Source organism: Halichoerus grypus, chromosome 3 (genome assembly GCF_964656455.1).
Source record: "Halichoerus grypus chromosome 3, mHalGry1.hap1.1, whole genome shotgun sequence".
In the NCBI taxonomy this organism is placed as follows: domain Eukaryota; kingdom Metazoa; phylum Chordata; class Mammalia; order Carnivora; family Phocidae; genus Halichoerus; species Halichoerus grypus.
Genome location: NC_135714.1, coordinates 104,038,446 through 104,057,402, shown reverse-complemented (window position 1 = coordinate 104,057,402; position 18,957 = coordinate 104,038,446). Strand labels below are relative to the sequence as shown.

At 34.5% G+C, this 18,957-nt stretch overlaps 1 protein-coding gene across 7 annotated transcripts in view; it reads right to left on the bottom strand.

Moving 5' to 3' along the window:
• BLTP1 (bridge-like lipid transfer protein family member 1) overlaps positions 1-18,957 on the bottom strand; it is a 208,044-nt gene that overhangs the window by 175,892 nt on the left and 13,195 nt on the right. For all 7 annotated transcript variants that reach the window (XM_078069196.1, XM_036069404.2, XM_078069201.1 and 4 more), the window contains 4 exons: positions 14,176-14,305; positions 11,406-11,522; positions 10,110-10,188; positions 8,931-8,995 (listed from right to left, as the gene is read on the bottom strand). In XM_078069196.1, the coding sequence (XP_077925322.1) occupies positions 8,931-8,995; positions 10,110-10,188; positions 11,406-11,522; positions 14,176-14,272 (358 nt within the window). In that variant the 5' untranslated portion in view covers positions 14,273-14,305. The remainder of the gene's footprint in view (positions 1-8,930; positions 8,996-10,109; positions 10,189-11,405; positions 11,523-14,175; positions 14,306-18,957) is intronic.

Genomic DNA, 18,957 nt, shown 5'->3' with positions numbered 1-18,957 from the left:
TAAAATCCTATAGGATCCATACTCTTCTCTCCTAATCTCTCCAAAAAACTGGTCTCAACTTTGGTAATGATAGGAACAACCAGGAAATGTTCTTCCCCCAGACATTTACAACTCATTTCCTTACTTGTTTCATGTTTCTGTTTAACTATCCCCAAACAATAAAACCTTTACTGACTTCCCTATATAAAACAGAGCCCTCCCCACAAACCAGCACTCCCTATTCTACTGAATCTGCTTTTATTTTCCTCAATGCCATATTTTCCTCACTCATTCCTCAAGGCTATATATATTTACTCGTTAATTACCTGAATCCCTCCCAACTTGAATGAAGCAAGATCTGTAAGAGAAGGAACTTGCTTTATCCAATGTTGTATCCCTGGTACCTGCAATTCTTAGCATATAGAAGGACTCATTTGTTTGAAAGAATAACAGCATCTTACCACAAATCATACTCCTAAGTAAAACAAAAATATCCACACACAGATCTTAGAATTTTTGAAAACCCTATATGCAGAAGCATAGTAACTGCAAAGTGGTATATTTTTCTATTCCCCCATTGATCTATACAAGTAGGAATGAATTATTATGCAATTCTTCAAGGTCATAAACTACTCAATCAAAATTTACCTCAAAACTCATTTAGGTCACTTGTTTTCAAATTTACTTACAGAATAGTTTACCAGGGTCCCTGAATACAAATGCCCTGATCATTAGGACCATGTTATAAAAGCCAGTGGATGAGCTGTAGAAGCAGCAACAGGGAAAATTAAGAGTCTGAACTAGCCCCTAATTGGATCAGCAGTGATGAATAAACAAAAAGTGACTGTATAAAAATGGAAATAAGATTCCTCTCAATTTCATCACTAACTTACTGGACATGCACAACTGATTCTCTTCTTTCAGTATAACTGATATGATTTGAATGTGGCTACATTAACTTAATAAGGACACCAAGGCACAAAGATAAAGGTATTAATCTCTGAAAACATTTTGACAACATTGACAAACACTAAATACTTGATACTAAAATACTGGAAGATCCCGGGGCGCCTGGGTGGCTCAGTTGGTTAAGCAACTGCCTTCGGCTCAGGTCATGATCTTGGAGTCCCGGGATCGAGTCCCGCATCAGGCTCCCTGCTCATCAGGGAGTCTGCTTCTCCCTCTCCTGCTCCCCCCATCTTATGCTCTCTCTCTCTCTCAAATAAATAAATAAAATCTTAAAAAAAATAAAAAATAAAAAATAAAAAATAAAATAAAATACTGGAAGATCCCCTCAACAATACCTACCCTATCTTTCCAACTTTTTTGGCATTAATATTTATTTATTGTTGCCTCCCCCCACTAGATTGCAAGCTCCATTAGAGAAGCATTTTTCCTGTTGTGTTTACTACTAATTCCTTAAAACAATGCCTGGTACATAGGAGGTGCTCAATAAATACGTTAAATCTTTAAATAGAAATAATAAGTGGGTTTTTTAAAATAAGATTGAACATGGACATTAAGGAGGGCACATAATGTATGAGCACTGGGTGTTACATAAGACTGGTGAACCACTGAACTCTACACCTCTGAAACTAGTACCACTCCATATGTAAATTAATTGAATTCAAATTAAAAAATGAAAAACAAAACAAAAATAAATAAGATTGAACAAAATGCCTAGACCACTCTTTTCCTTCCAAAAATCACTTTAGAAAAATAATAGCAAATCCACAAGCATTTTAAAAGCACCTATTGATTTCGTATTTTAAAAGAGAAAGATTTAGCTGAATTCACAAAGCATTTTTTAATTTGTTCTGCTGGTTCTATTTGTTTCACCTGCATTAAAACTACTATTCCAGCCAGCAAGCTATGTGATTAAACAATAAATCAGAACTCCACACCTGGCTTACATGGCTGTATTCTCTTCAGGGCCTTTGTCCAGGATCTTTTCTGTCAATAATCTCAGCTTTCTGTGATCCCCGGGAATATTCTATATAGCGATACACTTTCCAGCCCCCTACCCCATCATAACATACACACAAAGATGCGAAGTACTGGCACACTTACAATCTCACCCTCACACAGTAAATCCATACAGCGCCACACACAGAGGCACCCCACACACATTGTGCCTGTTGATTTGGAAAGGTAACCTCATAAATAAATATCTCTGCTGACAGATGAGCACATTCCCGAAAGATAGACATCTTTTCCAAAGACACGTATCTCCTCTTCCAAGGAATGTGCATGTACACACACACACATACATGCACACACAGCTTCTTTAATTAAAAAAAAAAAAAAAAAGTTGGGGACTCCTGCATTGGATTCTCCAGAAACTGGAGAAAGTAGTAAATAAACAGTAGAAAGACTGTTAAGACTAGATCCATGTGACATTTTTACTAATGTAACCTAAGGCAAGTACCTTAACCACTGTGAGCCTCATTTTTCCCATCTATAAAATAAGAATATGGGACACCTGGGTGGCTCAGTTGGTTAAGCCCAAGTGGGGCTCTCTGCTCAGTGGGGAACCTACTTCTCCCTCTGCCTGTTGCTTCCTCTGCTTGTGCACACTCTGTCTCTCTCTCTCTCTCTGACAAATAAAATCTTTTTAAAAAATTGTTTAAATAAATAAAATGAGAACATCTCTACCTACCTGTAGGATTGTCATACAAAATAAATACTAGTTTCCTTGTTTCTGCAGGTCAAATTCTTACTAGTCATATAAATTATGCATTCACTTTCAATTTATAAGTATTTTTTTAAAAAATAATCTTTCATTGGGGCGCCTGGGTGGCTCAGTCGTTAAGCTGCTGCCTTCGGCTCAGGTCATGATCCTAGGGTCCTGGGATCGAGCCCCACATCGGGGGAAGCCTGCTTCTCCCTCTCCCACTCCCCCTGCTTGTGTTCCTGCTCTCGCTGTGTCTCTCTTTGTCAAATAAATAAAATCTTTAAAAAAAATAAAAATTAAAAATAAAATAAAATAAAATAACCTTTCATTTCATAATATGATACAATGTTAATAATAATAAAAGCAGCTCATCTCTACTGAACATATGCTCTGTTCCAGGGACTCTTCTAGACACTCTATTCAGCTAATCTCATGTAATCATCACAGCAACCCTGGCAGTTGAAGCCCAAGATTACACAACTAGAAAGTAGTAGAGAGAATCCAAGGTTCTAAATACTAGGTCTTAACCACAAAATTACTTATCAATTATATTAATAAATGCAATGATGGTTTCAAAAAAAAATGTTATTAATCCCTGAAAACAGAAATGTATCAAGAATCCAGTTATTTCTTCGTAATTTCATGAAAAACTTATCAATATTCAAAGCTTAAATGCAATATTTAAAACTGTTAAATTCTAGTAACATTAGATCTCTCAATGACATTTATTTCTCCTGGGAATTTTAAAAGCAGTTTTTAAGTTTCATTCATTCTGATGACACTGAAAGTCAAAGCAAAAAATTTAATTTATATATAATTTAAGAAAGGCATAATCAGTTGACTCTTTTTTTTTTTTTTTTTAAGTAGTCTCCATGCCCAGCATGGAGCCCAATATCGGGTTTGAATTCACGACCTTGAGATGGGAGACCTGAGCTGAAATCAAGAGTTGGACACTTCACGGACACTTAACCCACTGAGCCACCCAGGCGCCCCAGATGACTCTTTTAAATCTCATCTCTACACTGACATTGTTCTATCACTGAAGGCAGAAATCTTTTTCTCATATCCTTATCATCTAATATTTACCTAATGGACCCCCCAAAAATATGTGTTAATAAATACACAGATAGATATAAATTATAAATATAAAAGGCTCTTCACTTAATAAGTAGTTAATTTATGGAGGAAAAAAAGGTAAATGAATGTTGTAGAACTGCTTAAGTCTCCTGAGCAAACAGCTAATTGAGACTTCTTGTTTTCCAAAGGGAAATTAGGAAAAAGGCACTTATTTAATTATGGAATTGGGACACATGCTATTTGTAGTAAAAAAAGCTAAAATGCCAAGTGCTGCCAAGGCCTTGTGATACTTGGAATCAATACTTAGTACAAAGACAAAATAGTCTACTGACCTTTTAAATTGTTAAGGGATTTTTATTTCCTGTATTTAACAAACAAGATTTAGATGCTACAAATTTAAAGTACTAGATTATATTAGGCTAAAACTTCTAAATGACAAAATAACAGAAAGGGACATACTTTACCATCATCCTTTCACTTCTTAGCAATGTAAGAACTTCTCTAGATAAGAAAGATGCATGCCTAGTTATTTAGATTGGTATTCATTTAAACACTGTATCATCACATATTAAGAGGTAATTGGTTCTGCTACTTATTTTCCAAAAGAATGGCTTAAAATCAACTATCCTAAAAACCAAAATAAAGGTTTTTAATGGTTATCCTCATTAATTAGTCTTTGGCCAACAATCATCTACAGGGGATCACTGATTTCATGACCTAGGGAATATTTTACAACAAATTCTATGTTAAACAAATTAGATGTTAATTCCTTTTTTTTTTTTTTTTTTTTTAAAAGATTAAACTGAACTGACAACTCTAAATCTACTCCTGGATTAAATTATCCCAACCAAGCTCAATGGCACAGAATTTGAGCACCTGAACACTCCTTTTCTCTCCTAATAAAATAGTTTTAAAGTTTTCTCATAAAAATCTTAGCCTTACCCAGACAGACCTTAGCCTATCTCTTTGGATTGCTAGTGGCCATTATCTATTCAGGCACACGCTCCAATTAGGTTTCCAAATTTTCCAACAAGAAATGTCAACCATCTCTACTTCTTGCTCAGTTAACTGTGAAAGTACATGATCTGGATCTGACCTTAATCAGTAAGAAGTCCTATCTAGACTGTAAGGTCTCATGAGTGAATGTAATTCACTATTTTAATATATATTCCATAATATTGTTCAACTTTTTACCAAAAGCTCAGTTTGCAGTCTACCCATTCTTCTATGTACTATATTCTCTCTCTGAATCATGCTAAACTAATAACGTATTTAGATCAAACTGCTTATTCCTGCATTGCTATTCGGCATTGTGTCTTTATTTTGGAAAGGTGTGACTGAGCACCTTAAGAATGGCATCCTCTGTAACAGAGAATTTTTTTTTTTTTTAAGATTTTATTTATTTGACAGAGAGACACAGTGAGAGAGGGAACACAAGCAGGGGGGATGGGAGAGGGAGAAGCAGGCTTCCCACAGAGCAGGGAGCCCTATGCGGGGCTCGTTCCCAGGACTCTGGGATCATGACCTGAGCCAAAGGTGGACGCTTAACAGCTGAGCCATCCAGGCGCCCCGAGAATTTCTTTTAAAAGCACATGAGAGAGAAACTTCTTTGACCCTCAGCAAAGCTGTGCTCTTCTTGATGAACACATAGATTTAAATGTTGAAATGTAGGGAAAACTATGAGCAAATAATTAGAATTGCAAATGTGATAACTAATAAAGTCTACCAACTTTTTTTTTTTTTAAAGATTTTATTTATTTATTTGACAGAGAGAGACACAGCGAGAGAGGGAACACAAGCAGGGGGAGCAGGAGAGGGAGAAGTAGGCTTCCCGCGGAGCAGGGAGCTCAATGTGGGGCTCGATCCCAGGACCCTGGGATCATGACCTGAGCCAAAGGCAGACGCTTAACAACTGAGCCACCCAGGTGCCCTTGGGTCAGTTACTCTTGATCTCATCTATGTATTTTGGTGAAAAGCAATCCACTTTAAGGAGATAAAATGAAGTAATTATTTTCTTCAAAAAAAAAAGCTACAAACAATTTAAGATGTATTCCGCATGTCTAAGAAAATTCTAAAGTGGGCAACCTCATTAGGCTTAGCCTTAAAACTTGCAGTTGTCTCTGGATACTACAAATTATCATATTCATTCCTCCCATAAGCTGCCACCAGTGTTTATATATAAGAATTTTCAAGAACCTACTTGGCCACATTTAACAAGCCTGTTTTATAATACAAGGAACACTAGACTGGAAGTTAGCAAACCTAGGTTTTCATTCTGGCTTTACCATTTATTGATAACAGGAATTTCTGTTTTTCCATCTGCAAATCGATGATTTTTGAGATCATTAGTTGTTTCCAAATTGATAAGGGATTTTGAGAAAATCAGTTGTTTCCTAATTGTGTAAGTCCTTGGAATCCTGGGGTAAAGAGCATGGGGTGGGGGAGGGGGGATGTTAGGTCAAATGGGCCTTCTCAACTCATATCCCTAGTTTCATTGGTTCACAAGAACATCTTAAAACACTGAAAAAAAAAATACAATAAAATTTCTAATATAAATATACAAAAAGGCATTTTTTAAAATATAAACAAGGAGAATTTTTGTTTCAGCTCTGCTGAAATCTCATTAACAATAAAGCTTATGATAACTAAACGTGGGGGAAAAAAAAACTAAACTGAGATTAAATCAAAAGAGCACATCATTGCAAGATTAACAGAAGCATGACATGCAGCAAAAACATATGGTCCTAAAGTAAATCTATCTCTAAGGGACAAACTAGATAGACTTTACAAACCAAATTAGAGGCAGAAATACTGGGCCTGTTCAAAGTTAAGTGAATGTGTCAAAAGCTGGGACTGAACTCAAAAGAACTTGGCTCTTAGGAATGAGTGCCAGCCATCTCTGAAGTACAAGTAAAATATCTTTACTTAAATTCCACTTTTAAGGCATACAGTCAAATAAAATATCAAAAATAATCAGGAATATTATCTCCACAAAATTTAATGTGAATAGTGTAGGAAAGTGATTCAAAATTTTGAATATATTCATATTTGATAAAAGTCAAAACTTAAAAGATTTCCAGTGCACTAACATATTGACTATCTAAAGAACACTTTTTCCTGTGAAAATGCTTAAAGCAATTGCTTAAAAAAAAGAGGTAAAAAGGCAGTGTGAACAACCGATTTTCTAAAACCATAGACTTAATAACACACAGCCATTCTGAATCACATAAGACAGACTGAGAAAAGTCTATTCCAAACTACCAACAGAATACTTTTATCATATGAAATCACTTAACCTCTGCTCAAAATTATTTAATAAACTCTTAATTTTTAGAATACTTTTTCCAGACATGAAATCCGCCCATTCTTTCTAGTCATTCTGATTTCATTAATTCTATAGATGCCAAATTGTCATCAATTTATGCCAGTCTTTTCAAGGAAAAGTACATGATGTATTATGTTAAAGGGGAAAAAGCTATGTGGGAAATGCAAGGAAATGACAGTTAAAAAAGACTAAATAATAATGAATAGTGAATTCAAAAGTAATTTAGGCTAGCTCAGTCTTGTGGTAAGTTTAACAACTTTTGGAACTTTAAATCTATTTTACCATAGAAACAAAGTTAAAAATGATAGCAAGATTCCTAAGTGTACCGACCAAAAAAAAAAAAAAAAATTAATTGGAAAGTTCCAAAGTTCTACAGACCCTAACCACCATTTCAGAATTTTAATGTGAGGTGCCAGAAACACAGGTAGTCCTAATAGCTAAGAAAAGGTGGAAGGGTCTCATCATCTTCTGACACTACTCTCCAAGGCCCCATCTAAAATCTTCTAGAGCAGTAGTTACCAAAGTATGGTCTGGGGACCTTTGCAGGGATCCCAAGATCTGTTCCAGGGACCAAAAGGTCAAAACTATTTTAACAGTGTTATAATTTGAAGATGTTAAACTTTTTCTCAATCATTCTCCCATGAGTGGACAGTGGAGTTTTTTTTAAAGGCTGTATGTATGATACATGGCACTTTAACAGACTGAACATAAAAGCAGAAGTGAGAATCCAATTATCTTCTATTAAGCCAGACATTAAAAAGATTTGCAAAATACAGAACAATGCCACTCTTCTCACTATCTGGTTTTCTTTTTGCTTTAGAAAAGTTATTTTTCATAAAGTATGGTATTTATTTTAATATATATGGCTTTATTATAGATATTTTTAATGAGATAAAAAATATTTCTATAGTTATCAGGATTAATTTTTTTTTAAGATTTTATTTATTTATTTTAGAGAGAGAGTATGTGAGTGTGAGCAGGGGGAGGGGCAAAGGGAGAGGGAGAGAGAGAATCCCAAGCAGGCTCCACACCCAGCACAGAACCCAACACAGGCTCAGTCTCAGGACCCTAAGATCATGACCTGAGCTGAAATCAAGAGTCAGACGCCGAACCAACTGAGCCACCCAGGCGCCCCCAGGCTGAATTTTGAATGCAGCACATATCAATATAAATTACATAAATAAAAGCTCTTTGGGGTCCCCAGTAATTTAGAAGAATGTACAGTTACTGAGATTGAAAAGTTTGAGAACCACTATTCTAGGCAGTAAAGTCAAGGTTTACATTCCTTGAAGTCACTGGTATGATTAATGTTGGGTAGGAGGGTTAGGGGCACAGGAGCACCTATAGAGTTGTGCAATGAAGACCTTGGGAGAAAATTCTGAGGTGATAAAATACTGATGATAAAAGCAGAGCTGGAAGAGTCTAGAGCCTTCATTTCCTCTTTCCTGTTCATCCTTAGCATAGTAGATAAATGAGAATTAGTAGCAGTGTCAGGTAGGACTATGAAAAAGGCACAGAAGCTGAAAAATAAGAAAAGTGTCTTAGTAGAAATGATTAAAGACTACTAGGAAGTCCATTTTAACCACAGAATGGGTTAAGTCCACAGATGTAATAGGAGGTAAGGCTTTGGGAGTAAGAGTCATACTGAGGATAACCCTGAATAAATAATATGCTTAAGTAAATAAATTTAACCAGGCAAAAGGAAAGCTGCTGAAGAATTTTCAGCTAACTGGTGATAAAATCAGAGTTTATAAGTGCCAAAGTTTTAAAAAATATTTTTATCTATTATAAAATGTGAAACGTTTTAATGTCCATAAATGAAAACACTGATCATATAACTAAAGACTTCAAATACATAAAAACATGAAGACTCACCATGTTGTTTCTGTTTTGGATTATACATTTTCCACCACCGAAAAATTATAAATCCATCTTGAATTCTATGCAAGATAAATTACAAAAAGTGAAAACTTCAGTAACAATTTACTCATTTAATTATTATAAAAAGCAGGCAATTGATAATGAATATGAAAATACAGAAAATTCTCAACAGATCACTGGTATACATAAATGCTTCACAATCTCTAGTTAAAAAAGGAAAAGAAAATTTACGTAGCTCTAAATTAGATTATTCTATTTAGGTAAAATTTAATACCAGATCATAAGTAATAGGAAAATGAAGAAGTGCTAACAGAGAAACTTTTTTTCTTTTATAAATGATAATTTTTAAATGGTGTAAAAACTATATAAACAAAAAGCCAAATCTTGAAAGGGGGACATTAGGATGCTAACAGAAACTTTTAAAGATACCCCTTCTTCTCTGTAGTCATATATAACCTCATGCCTCAAAAGAATGAACTTACAGCCTCTCAACCTTTACTTTTTACTTTTCTTTTCAAAATAATTTTAGACTCACAAAGAAGTTGCCTCTACTATTTTAAATGAGGTATGAGTATTGCCAAACCCTACCACCTCTCAACTAATTTAAAACTTTGAAGTTCTAAGTAACAAATGTTAAGATAATCACAAAAATAGAGTAAGCTTTTCTTTCAAGGCCTACAGAAGAAAGAACATAGCAAACATAATAGTTGTCATTTCTTATTATATTCAGATTTGTGTTTACTCCTTACTGTAAAATTAAAGTAGCTAACAGATACTAAACAATTCTTAAAACTTATTACCTATAATAAGGAGCTAGTGGATGAGTTATCAGCAACCCTGATCCTTGTTTTATGTAACAAATGACCACCATGAATTCTACAAGAAAAGTGGTCAGATAATTTAATGGCTCAAGTGTTCATCTAGGAATGAAATGAGATTATTCGTTTCTTTAAGCTGCTATTTGATAAACTTTGTGCCAGTCTAAACCTTAGCTAAATTAATCTGATAAAAATATTTTTAAACATCAATTCACCAGATATTATTTACAAAAAAAATTATTTTTGATTTATGGATTTTAAAAAGCAAATATTAAATATCATCAGAAAAAAATTTTTACAATATTTCAAGTTTGTTTAAAATGAGTTTTTTGTTTTTTGTTTGTTTTTTTTTTACCTAATAGACATGTCTTCTGTAATGTAATAAATTTCACGAACCATGACTTTTCCAGAAAGAACAGAGAAAGAGAAGGACCCTGTTGTAGGGGGAAAAAAAAAGGGATTAATGGAATTGTTTTGATCCAGAGTGAGCACTTAAAGCTTAAAATAATCTTAGCATTCAGTTTATTCAATAATTAAATGTTCTCTCCTGACTCCCTCTTGATACCCTTCCAGTCTTACTAATTTTCTATTGCTCTTTCCTCAAATATAACAAAAAGTACAGGGCGCCTGGGTGGCTCAGTTGTTAAGTGTCTGCCTTCGGCTCAGGTCATGATCCAAGGGTCCTGGGATCGAGTCCCACATGGGGCTCCCTGCTCGGCAGGAAGCCTGCTTTTCCCTCTCCCACTCCCCCTGCTTGTGTTCCTGCTTTCGCTATCTCTCTCTCTGTCAAATAAATAAATAAAATCTTTAAAAAAACAAACAAACAAAAGTACAGTAAGTACCATCACTATGAACTGAGCTACTAAATAACCATATGAAGACACTGAATAGCTGCTTCATATGAATAATTCCCTTAATTATGCACAACTTTAAATAAACCCCAAAGCAGTGACTAATTCACCAACTTTCTCCATTAATTTCTTTGACTCCAGGAACCAGTCATTGCCTCAAATTAGTGGAAGATGACTTATGTTTCACAGAAATTTTATTTATGTCCTCTAAGAAGTACTCTAAGGAAGGCTGGAATGGTTCTAGACAGTGACCTCTCACCCTTTTCCCACTAATTGAGGGCTTTCCGAAGCATACTGGTTCCAAATAGACCCTCATATCTGCAAAATTCCCACTTATGAGTAGTTGGAAACTTAAATTAACAATGCAGGTCACAAAATGAAATGCACAAAATGATTCCAAATTATAGATTTTTTAAGTATGGGTTACTGAAAAAAAAAAAAAAAACCAGCAAAAACCTCACTGTGCGTTAGAAACTTTCTTTGGATAGTAGAATCCTGAGAAATTTTTATTTCCATATTTTGTATGTGCCTATATTTTTCAAATTGTTTTAATGAGCATCTTTTATAAGAAAAAAAAAATCCAAAAGTTACTATAGAAACACTTTAAGAAATAAGAATGAGGTAAAGAACTTAACCAAGTGATAGAGTCATAGAGTGCTGCATGAGAGAAATTTCAGTTAGGTTAACGTTCATGAAACAAAGGTAAATTTCTAAAGCTACTACCACTAATAAAATATAAATTTGTAATATATATCTCAAGATTATGCAGAAGAAAAACATTCAATGTTACTCAAACTTACCAATATGGATATAGCCATGTTTGTATAATCTATTAAGAACCAGTGTTAAAATAAGACCAACATTTCGAGAATTGTAATATGTGAGATAAATAATCCATCCACAGGATAAAATGGTAGCTGTTGGGAGAAAAAAATGCAAAAGAATCTCACTGTAAGTTTCCTTTACAATCACCTTAATCTCAGTAAAAATTTATCGGTAAAAGTTCATTTAATTACACCCAGGCCTGGGGTGCCTGGGTGGCTCAGTCAGTTAAGCGTTTGCTTCTTGATTTAGGCTCAGGTCATGATCTCAGGGTTGTGAGATTGAGCCCCACACGGGCTCCATGCTAGGCATGGAGCCTGCTTAAGATTCTCTCTCTCCTTCTCCCTCTGCCCCTCCTCCCGCTCCCCTCACCCAATTTTCGCATGCAAGTGCTCTCTCGCAAAAAAAAAGAAAGAAAAAAATACTTCCTTTTTTCTGTTTCCTTTTTCACTGTTTTGTACTCTTTGTTATTAAACATATAAACATGTTCTGGAAAGAGAAAGCCCATATTTCTGAATATTTTGAAGAATATCCATCTTTATCAGGCTAAAAGCTCATTCCCAAGCTACTTCCCACAGGCTACAGTCATTTAAAGAGAAAGAAAACCAATGATTTTTTAAATCAGAGAAAAGGTAGTGTTTTGTTTTTAATCAATAATTTCTGCTTTTTAAAAAAAATGGAAAGAAGTGAGAATTTTGCCCTACTTAAAGGCATATCTATATTAAACAGGCCATTTTATACTATTTTGCTGTAATTGATAAGATAATAACCCACTTTTAAAGAATGCCAGTGAATATGCTACAGTAAATGGTATTTCAAATTTGACAAATTTTTCATGAGAAGTGTATAGTCACCTATAGGATTCATAAAATTCCCAAAAGAACCTAGTTCATGAATATACAAAATATAAAAAAGAAGAAAGCATTTTTTATAATTTCCTTTTACTTAATCATTTTAAAAGTATAACTATTTTCTAAATTAGGACAAAGTAATGTAAAACAATTTAACATGTACAACCATTTAGCAACATCACATTAAGTTTTTAACTTTTTAAAAAAGTTATTTAATGTGGATAAAACAAAGCAGTCACTGAGTCAAAATACATTTTCTCAGGGTAGCTTAGACTGACAGTGATAACTCTGATGTAAGTGCTATGATTTGCCCACAAAAATTATTTCTAGAACAATTCTTTTGAAATGTTATTTTGATGATATGTCATTATTTTTTCGTTGTAAAAAGTGTTTTGTTTTTTTTTACTAAAGGATAGTTGACACATGATGTTACATTAGTTTCACGTATACAACATAGTGATTTTAATATGTCATTACATTTTAAATTTAAAGACATTTTGTGCTAATTTTTACTGTAAATCACTGTGTCAAGAGCAGGTTATGGTGGGCCATTCAGAAAAGCAAGAGGTATTTGCTGAGAAAGTATGCTTCCAGTATTATACAACCTGAGAATTGTGGCCTTTTCACTGCATCATGTTCCCCAACCCCCTTCAATGTCATAAGGCCACTTAGTAAACAGCAAGAGTAAACACCCTTAATTAAACTAAAAGAGAATTTTCAATGCTGCTTTTATGCAATTCTACTTCATATGAATGTTCTGCATTTCATCTTACTTTTTTGGCTTTAATCAATGATAATTTATAATGGCTCACTTCTGTCAATTAGAAAAAAATAGAACTCAAAGTTTAAATGGTAATCCAATCCTACATACAAATCACAAATAATAATTCCTTCTATACACACTTCACCTCTACATCCATTTCCTTACCACATATCCTGTGGTGTCATGAAAGAAGCATAAGCATGCACTCAGAAAAAAACAGCTATGTTACCTGTATAAGTTATTTAATCCTTATAGGCCTCAATTCCACAAGTTAAAAGTCTGCTGCCTTCATAAGTTTGCTCTGAGCATTAAGTGAGATAACATATGCAAAATGCCAATGATATGTGGCACACAGAAGATATTCAATAAATATCATTACACTCTCTTTCCCTCTTACCCCATCTTACCCTTTTTATTTCCCCCTCTACCTTTCTAATTGTTATGCTGAAATTCAAATCAAATACTGTTCTTCCACAAAAACTGCCTGGACAATAACAGCCTACAGTATTCTCTCCTTTCCTGATTATTATTTTGTATTTCCCCCCATTATTTGTTCATAGTCATTCATTCACTCATATTTTCCCCTTCTCTTTGCCACTGATTTATACACTGTTTTTTATTATTTCTATGAACCTAGAAAGCTTCTGGAATAGTAGACAATAACAAATTTTTACTGGCAGAGCTCCATGTCAAGTATGTAAGGAGTGAGTAAAGAGATGAGATTAATTAGGCATATACACTCTATTTTGCTATAAAATATATTTACCACGGGGATTTATCATTTTTAAAATAAAACAAACTCTGTGTGTGTGTATGTGTGTGTATGCATGTGTTGAGATGCGGGGGGACAGTGAAGGAGTGGACTTGAGACAGGAAAGATAAGCTAAGTGCAATGTCTTTCTTCTCCTCCCACCTCCCCTAAGTCGGACAAAGAGGAAGCCTAAGAAAAAGAGCCCTTCAGAGCACTTGCCAGAACAAATATTCATAGAAACATAGATTAAAACCTTTTTTCCAAGAGATAAACCAATGGTATTGTAAGCATTTCAACTTCAGCTAACTACTGCTTAAAATTTGGCAGTTGTTAATCCATACATAAAAAAAACAATAAAGTGTAAGAAAATATATTCTACTTACCAACAAGGAGCCAAACAACATTGGAATTGTGTTCTGTAAGAAAATCTTCTAATTGAGTGATACTAGGAACAATACTCTCATTCTTCCTTTGATCCATTACTGAAGTCTCTCCAGACCAGCATCTAAAGGCCTAAGAATTCAAAAGTTAAATTTAGAATCAGAGATTTATTAAACTGCAAGGGAAATTATCTAAGGGAGAAAAAAGGTGAATTTAATAAAAGTGAAAATTCATTAAACCCCATTCCAGTTCCTTCAGTAAGAATGAAAAATATACAACAAACAGCAACAAAGCACGTCCACATTTCTATATAAAATGTAAGAGAACATATCACATTTTTAGTGTCCTGATTTCACCATTCTAAGAATGAGTAGAGACTTGGGCTCAGTTACCATACTCTGGCTCCAAATATGAGGGACATAATTACTAAATCTAATCAAAGATATTTATCTCAACAATAAGAAGTATTAATGATCTACATTAGACAAATTCATCTACACTTGTCTCAGAAGCTGCCACTAAATGTCATATTTATATATTAACTTATATTAATCCTTCTTAACCTCCATCAGCTCCGTATTTCCCATTGTTCCATGGGGAAACAATCTTCCTACTTTGGATTCACTCTGAGTAGAGTTTTGACAGTAAGCAGATCTCCTCGTATCAGATGCTCAGGATGAATTACAATAATTACATGTCAAATTGTGACCAGACATGTGAAGAATGTGTTTCTGTATATATATTCATTTCAGCATGACAAGTATGAATATTTAGATGTATTGAGAAAGAGTTAGATGAATTGAAGAGTAAAAAGTGAGGAACAAAAGTTCTTATTTTATGATCGAAGAAACAAGAAAATTATCCCTCTGTTAAAAATTATCCCTCATGTTAATACAGCATTAGCATGACTAACCCAACCTACCTATAACAAAATTATCTTGTGATAAATCAGAAAAAGGTAAACAAAACAAAACAACAACAACAAAAACGAGCCTTAATCACAAAGAGAGCTACATGGTTAATGATCATGTAAGGCAAAATAGCATAGGTGATTTTATAGAAAACTAGGAAAACAGATTTTAAAACAGGAAGAAAACGTGAGAATGACTTTCTAGTTGAAATTCAGTACAGCTGACTTGTCAACTTCCTAAAAATGTTCTCTATTTACTCACCAGAGTCCTATCTTCAGAGATCACAAAACAAGTTTAAAAATTGGGTTAGACAACATTGCCAGATTACAATGTTTCATATTTCTAAATTGTTGAAATGTTAGCAATTCAGAGGCAAGTTAAACATCTCTTTAAAAAAAAAAGAAAAGCTCAACAACAAAAAGTTTATTAGTAATAGTGATAGGGAAACCTAAGGGTAAAAGAACCAGAAAAAAATGTTTAAATGTTTTCATTTTTCAATAACTGTTTTTTCCTACAGTTTAGAAAATGAGTAAAAAATGTTCTCATAGTGAACAGCTTGGTAGTGACCCCAGGTTGGTGGGTAGGGAAAATGAGTGCAGATGGTAAAAAGGTATAAACTTCCAGCTATAAGACAGTAAGTTCTGGGGATATAATGTACATCATGGTGACTGTAGTTAACAATACTGTATTACATATTTGAAAGTTGCTAAGAGAATAGATCTTAAAAGTTTTTATCACAAGAAAAAAAGTTATAACTATGTGAAGTGATGGCAGTTACTGTGGTAATCATTTTGCAATATATATTTATATCAAATCATGTCATACACCCTAACTAATACAATATTATATGTCATTTATATCTCAAAACTAGAAAAACATGTGCTCATGCTTTTCAAAGCTTTGAAAAATATGTCAACTGGCAACTTAAAATTTGGGGGCTAACTTTACAACATGAGCTTCTCTTTCTTTCTTTCTTCCTTTTTTGTTTTAAACTAAAAAAAAAAATAAGGGGCGCCTGGGTGGCTCAGTCGGTTAAGCGTCTGCCTTCGGCTCAGGTCATGATCCCAGGGTCCTGGGAAGGAGCCCCGCATCAGGCTCCCTGCTCATCGGGGGGCCTGCTTCTCCCTCTCCCTCTGCTGTTCCTGCTGCTTATGCTCTCCTGCTCTCTCTCTGTCAAATAAATAAATAAAATCTTAAAAAATAAACTAAAAAAATAAAATAAATACAAATTTTAAAAGGAAAAAAACACTGAAAAGTCTTACATTCAAAACCAAAAATAATGGCTTATATGCTACAAAGTAACATCTGTGCCTATTTCATATTTATTGTTACAATTTTATAGTAATCAACACACCACTGCTGATGAAAAGATCACCTACTAACTCCTGGGGATGTTTCATGAGGGTTGTATCCTGGCATTCAGGTTTCCATATAAAAAGGTGATCTGTTTTGAATCAAATCCAAGGGGGAGTGATCTATCCACCAAGAGGATCTAAAGATCTCATCCAAAATCTCTACCACTAACTACTGTAACAACCCCCAGCCAAAGAGAATGAGAAAGAGGGTGTTCAGGTTGCAAAGACAGAAAATTGCAGTATCACAAAGTTTACACTTTTCCAATTATTAGTTAATGCAAAACCTTTAAGAGAAATCAACAGATAAAGACTCAATAGTTAAAACAACATTTTGAGTTAAGTACTGAAGTAAAGGCTAAGACTTAATAAAGGCCCTAAGTAAGAAGTAGACATTCTGATGAAAAGGAAGTTAAGTCAAAGCAACAATGGACACAGAGAATCCAGATGGGGGAACTGGGGCTATATGCTTAGCCACACTGTTTACATGGTACACTACGAATTCCTTAATGGAGGGTAATTAGAGGCTGATAAAAGAACCTACTGCATATTCTTCATGAAGCAATTGATGGAATAACAAATCGGTTGTTTTCTCTTCCTCAGTAGTTCAGTCTAAAATCCATAGGTAAAGCACAGTAAGGTAAACATCTGCATTTGGGGAAAAGACGGACAGGAGTCTCCGTAGCATAGGGGGATGTCAGAGCCCAATAATATTAAGTATCTATTTGTGTGATGAAGAGGCTAGTGAAAGAATGGCAGTGTTTCAGGGTATCAAAGCCATAGCAGGATGAGGAGACCATACTTGTAGGGAAGACGTCAGGCACAGGGTGCTAGAGTCTGAGTGGAAGGAAGAGTGCATCAGTGGTGGGGGGAAGAGGCTGAAGAAGGAGACCAGCTTAAGGTGTTGGAGCCTGAGCAGGGAGGTTGCCTGATGCAGGGTGTCAGAACCCAAGAGGAAAGTATCAGATCCCAAAGAGGTAAATAGGGCTTCCATGCAGGAGGGCAATCTGGAGTAGTGTGTTGATGTGGGAGCAGGATAAGGAGGGCACACACCCAGGAAACAGCCCTTGCAAGATATGCGGGAGGGGGTTAATTAAGTTAACATATTACGGATAATAAAAGCCAGTTTTCTCACTGCTGGAGGATATATAAAGGAAGAGTATTAGAATTAATCCCGTGGTGTTTGATAAGAACTAGAGGTATAGTTTTCAGTATAAGTACATATAGAAATAAATACGGCTACAAATATGTATATGTATGTATACACATATGCTCATTAAAAGATCTGAGAGCAGCAGCCCCGCAATTAAAATGAACAGAGAACTTTGCTCCTAAAAACCATTTTCTATCAAGAAGAAACAGGGCTCCTTGGAGAAATGGCTGATTCCACAAATAGGGCAAGGAAAGTCAAGATGAGCCATGTTTTCCAGAAGGGAAATACCTGAATGATGGGAACATGTCAAAAGGACACAGAAACCAGCTTGAAGAGGCACCCAGTGGTGAAATCTGGGGCAATTTAAGCACCAAAATAAGTAACAGTAATAGATTAAAACCCATTTAATAAAAAGAATCTGTGAGTCCATACCAATATAAATAATCAGTTAAATTTTGATAAGCAACAAGGATTCTCATATCATCTCAAAATAACTCCCCTCAAAATAATTATTAATGACAAAGGGGGAAAGAGGAACTTTGTGAATTTAATTAAGGATCAAAGAAAGTAAACACCATCAATATTAAGATAAATCAGAACTGTACACTCCCTTTTTAACTTTTTATTTGATTATAGTTGACACACAATGTTCCGTTCACTTCAGGTCAACTTCTCCAGGCATTATACTATGCTCACCACAAATGTAGCTACCATCTTAATAGAAGAACACAGCCTCACTTCTATGATATTCCCACCAAAGATGCATAACCTGAACCTAATCTATCTTGCCTCTCTCTTCTGATAGATTATGACCAATATAGATTGTTTTATTCATCTTTGTATTCCCAGTACTGGTGACAGTGCCTTGAACACAGCCACTGTTTTCAAGTATTACATCATTTTAAATGGTATTTTTATCCAGTTCATAAGAAAATAACACTGATCTACATGTTTCAACACAAGCTCTCTCAATATTTTCATGATTCATCTATATTCTCTTCATTTTTCCTGAAGTCCATTATATTTACTTCAAAACTGCTGTCCACATTAGAATAGAAATTGTGGCAGTTATTATTTTAGTGACAAAGAAAAGCATGAAAATGTGAAATGGTTCAAGCAAACACAGCACAAACCAGAAATTTATCAAAGTTCCTAATTTAACACCACCACTACTATACCATTTTAGGAAATACCTTTCCAAGAAGATTACTTTTCAAAATGAATTACCTGTAAAATCTTTTCAAATACTACATTCACACTGTTTTATTTCTGCCTCACTGGCATAAAGAAAATAAAATTATCAAACATCTAATACTTGCATTAACACTTTTATAGACAGAATTCCAAATCTTAATTTGGTCCTTCAAA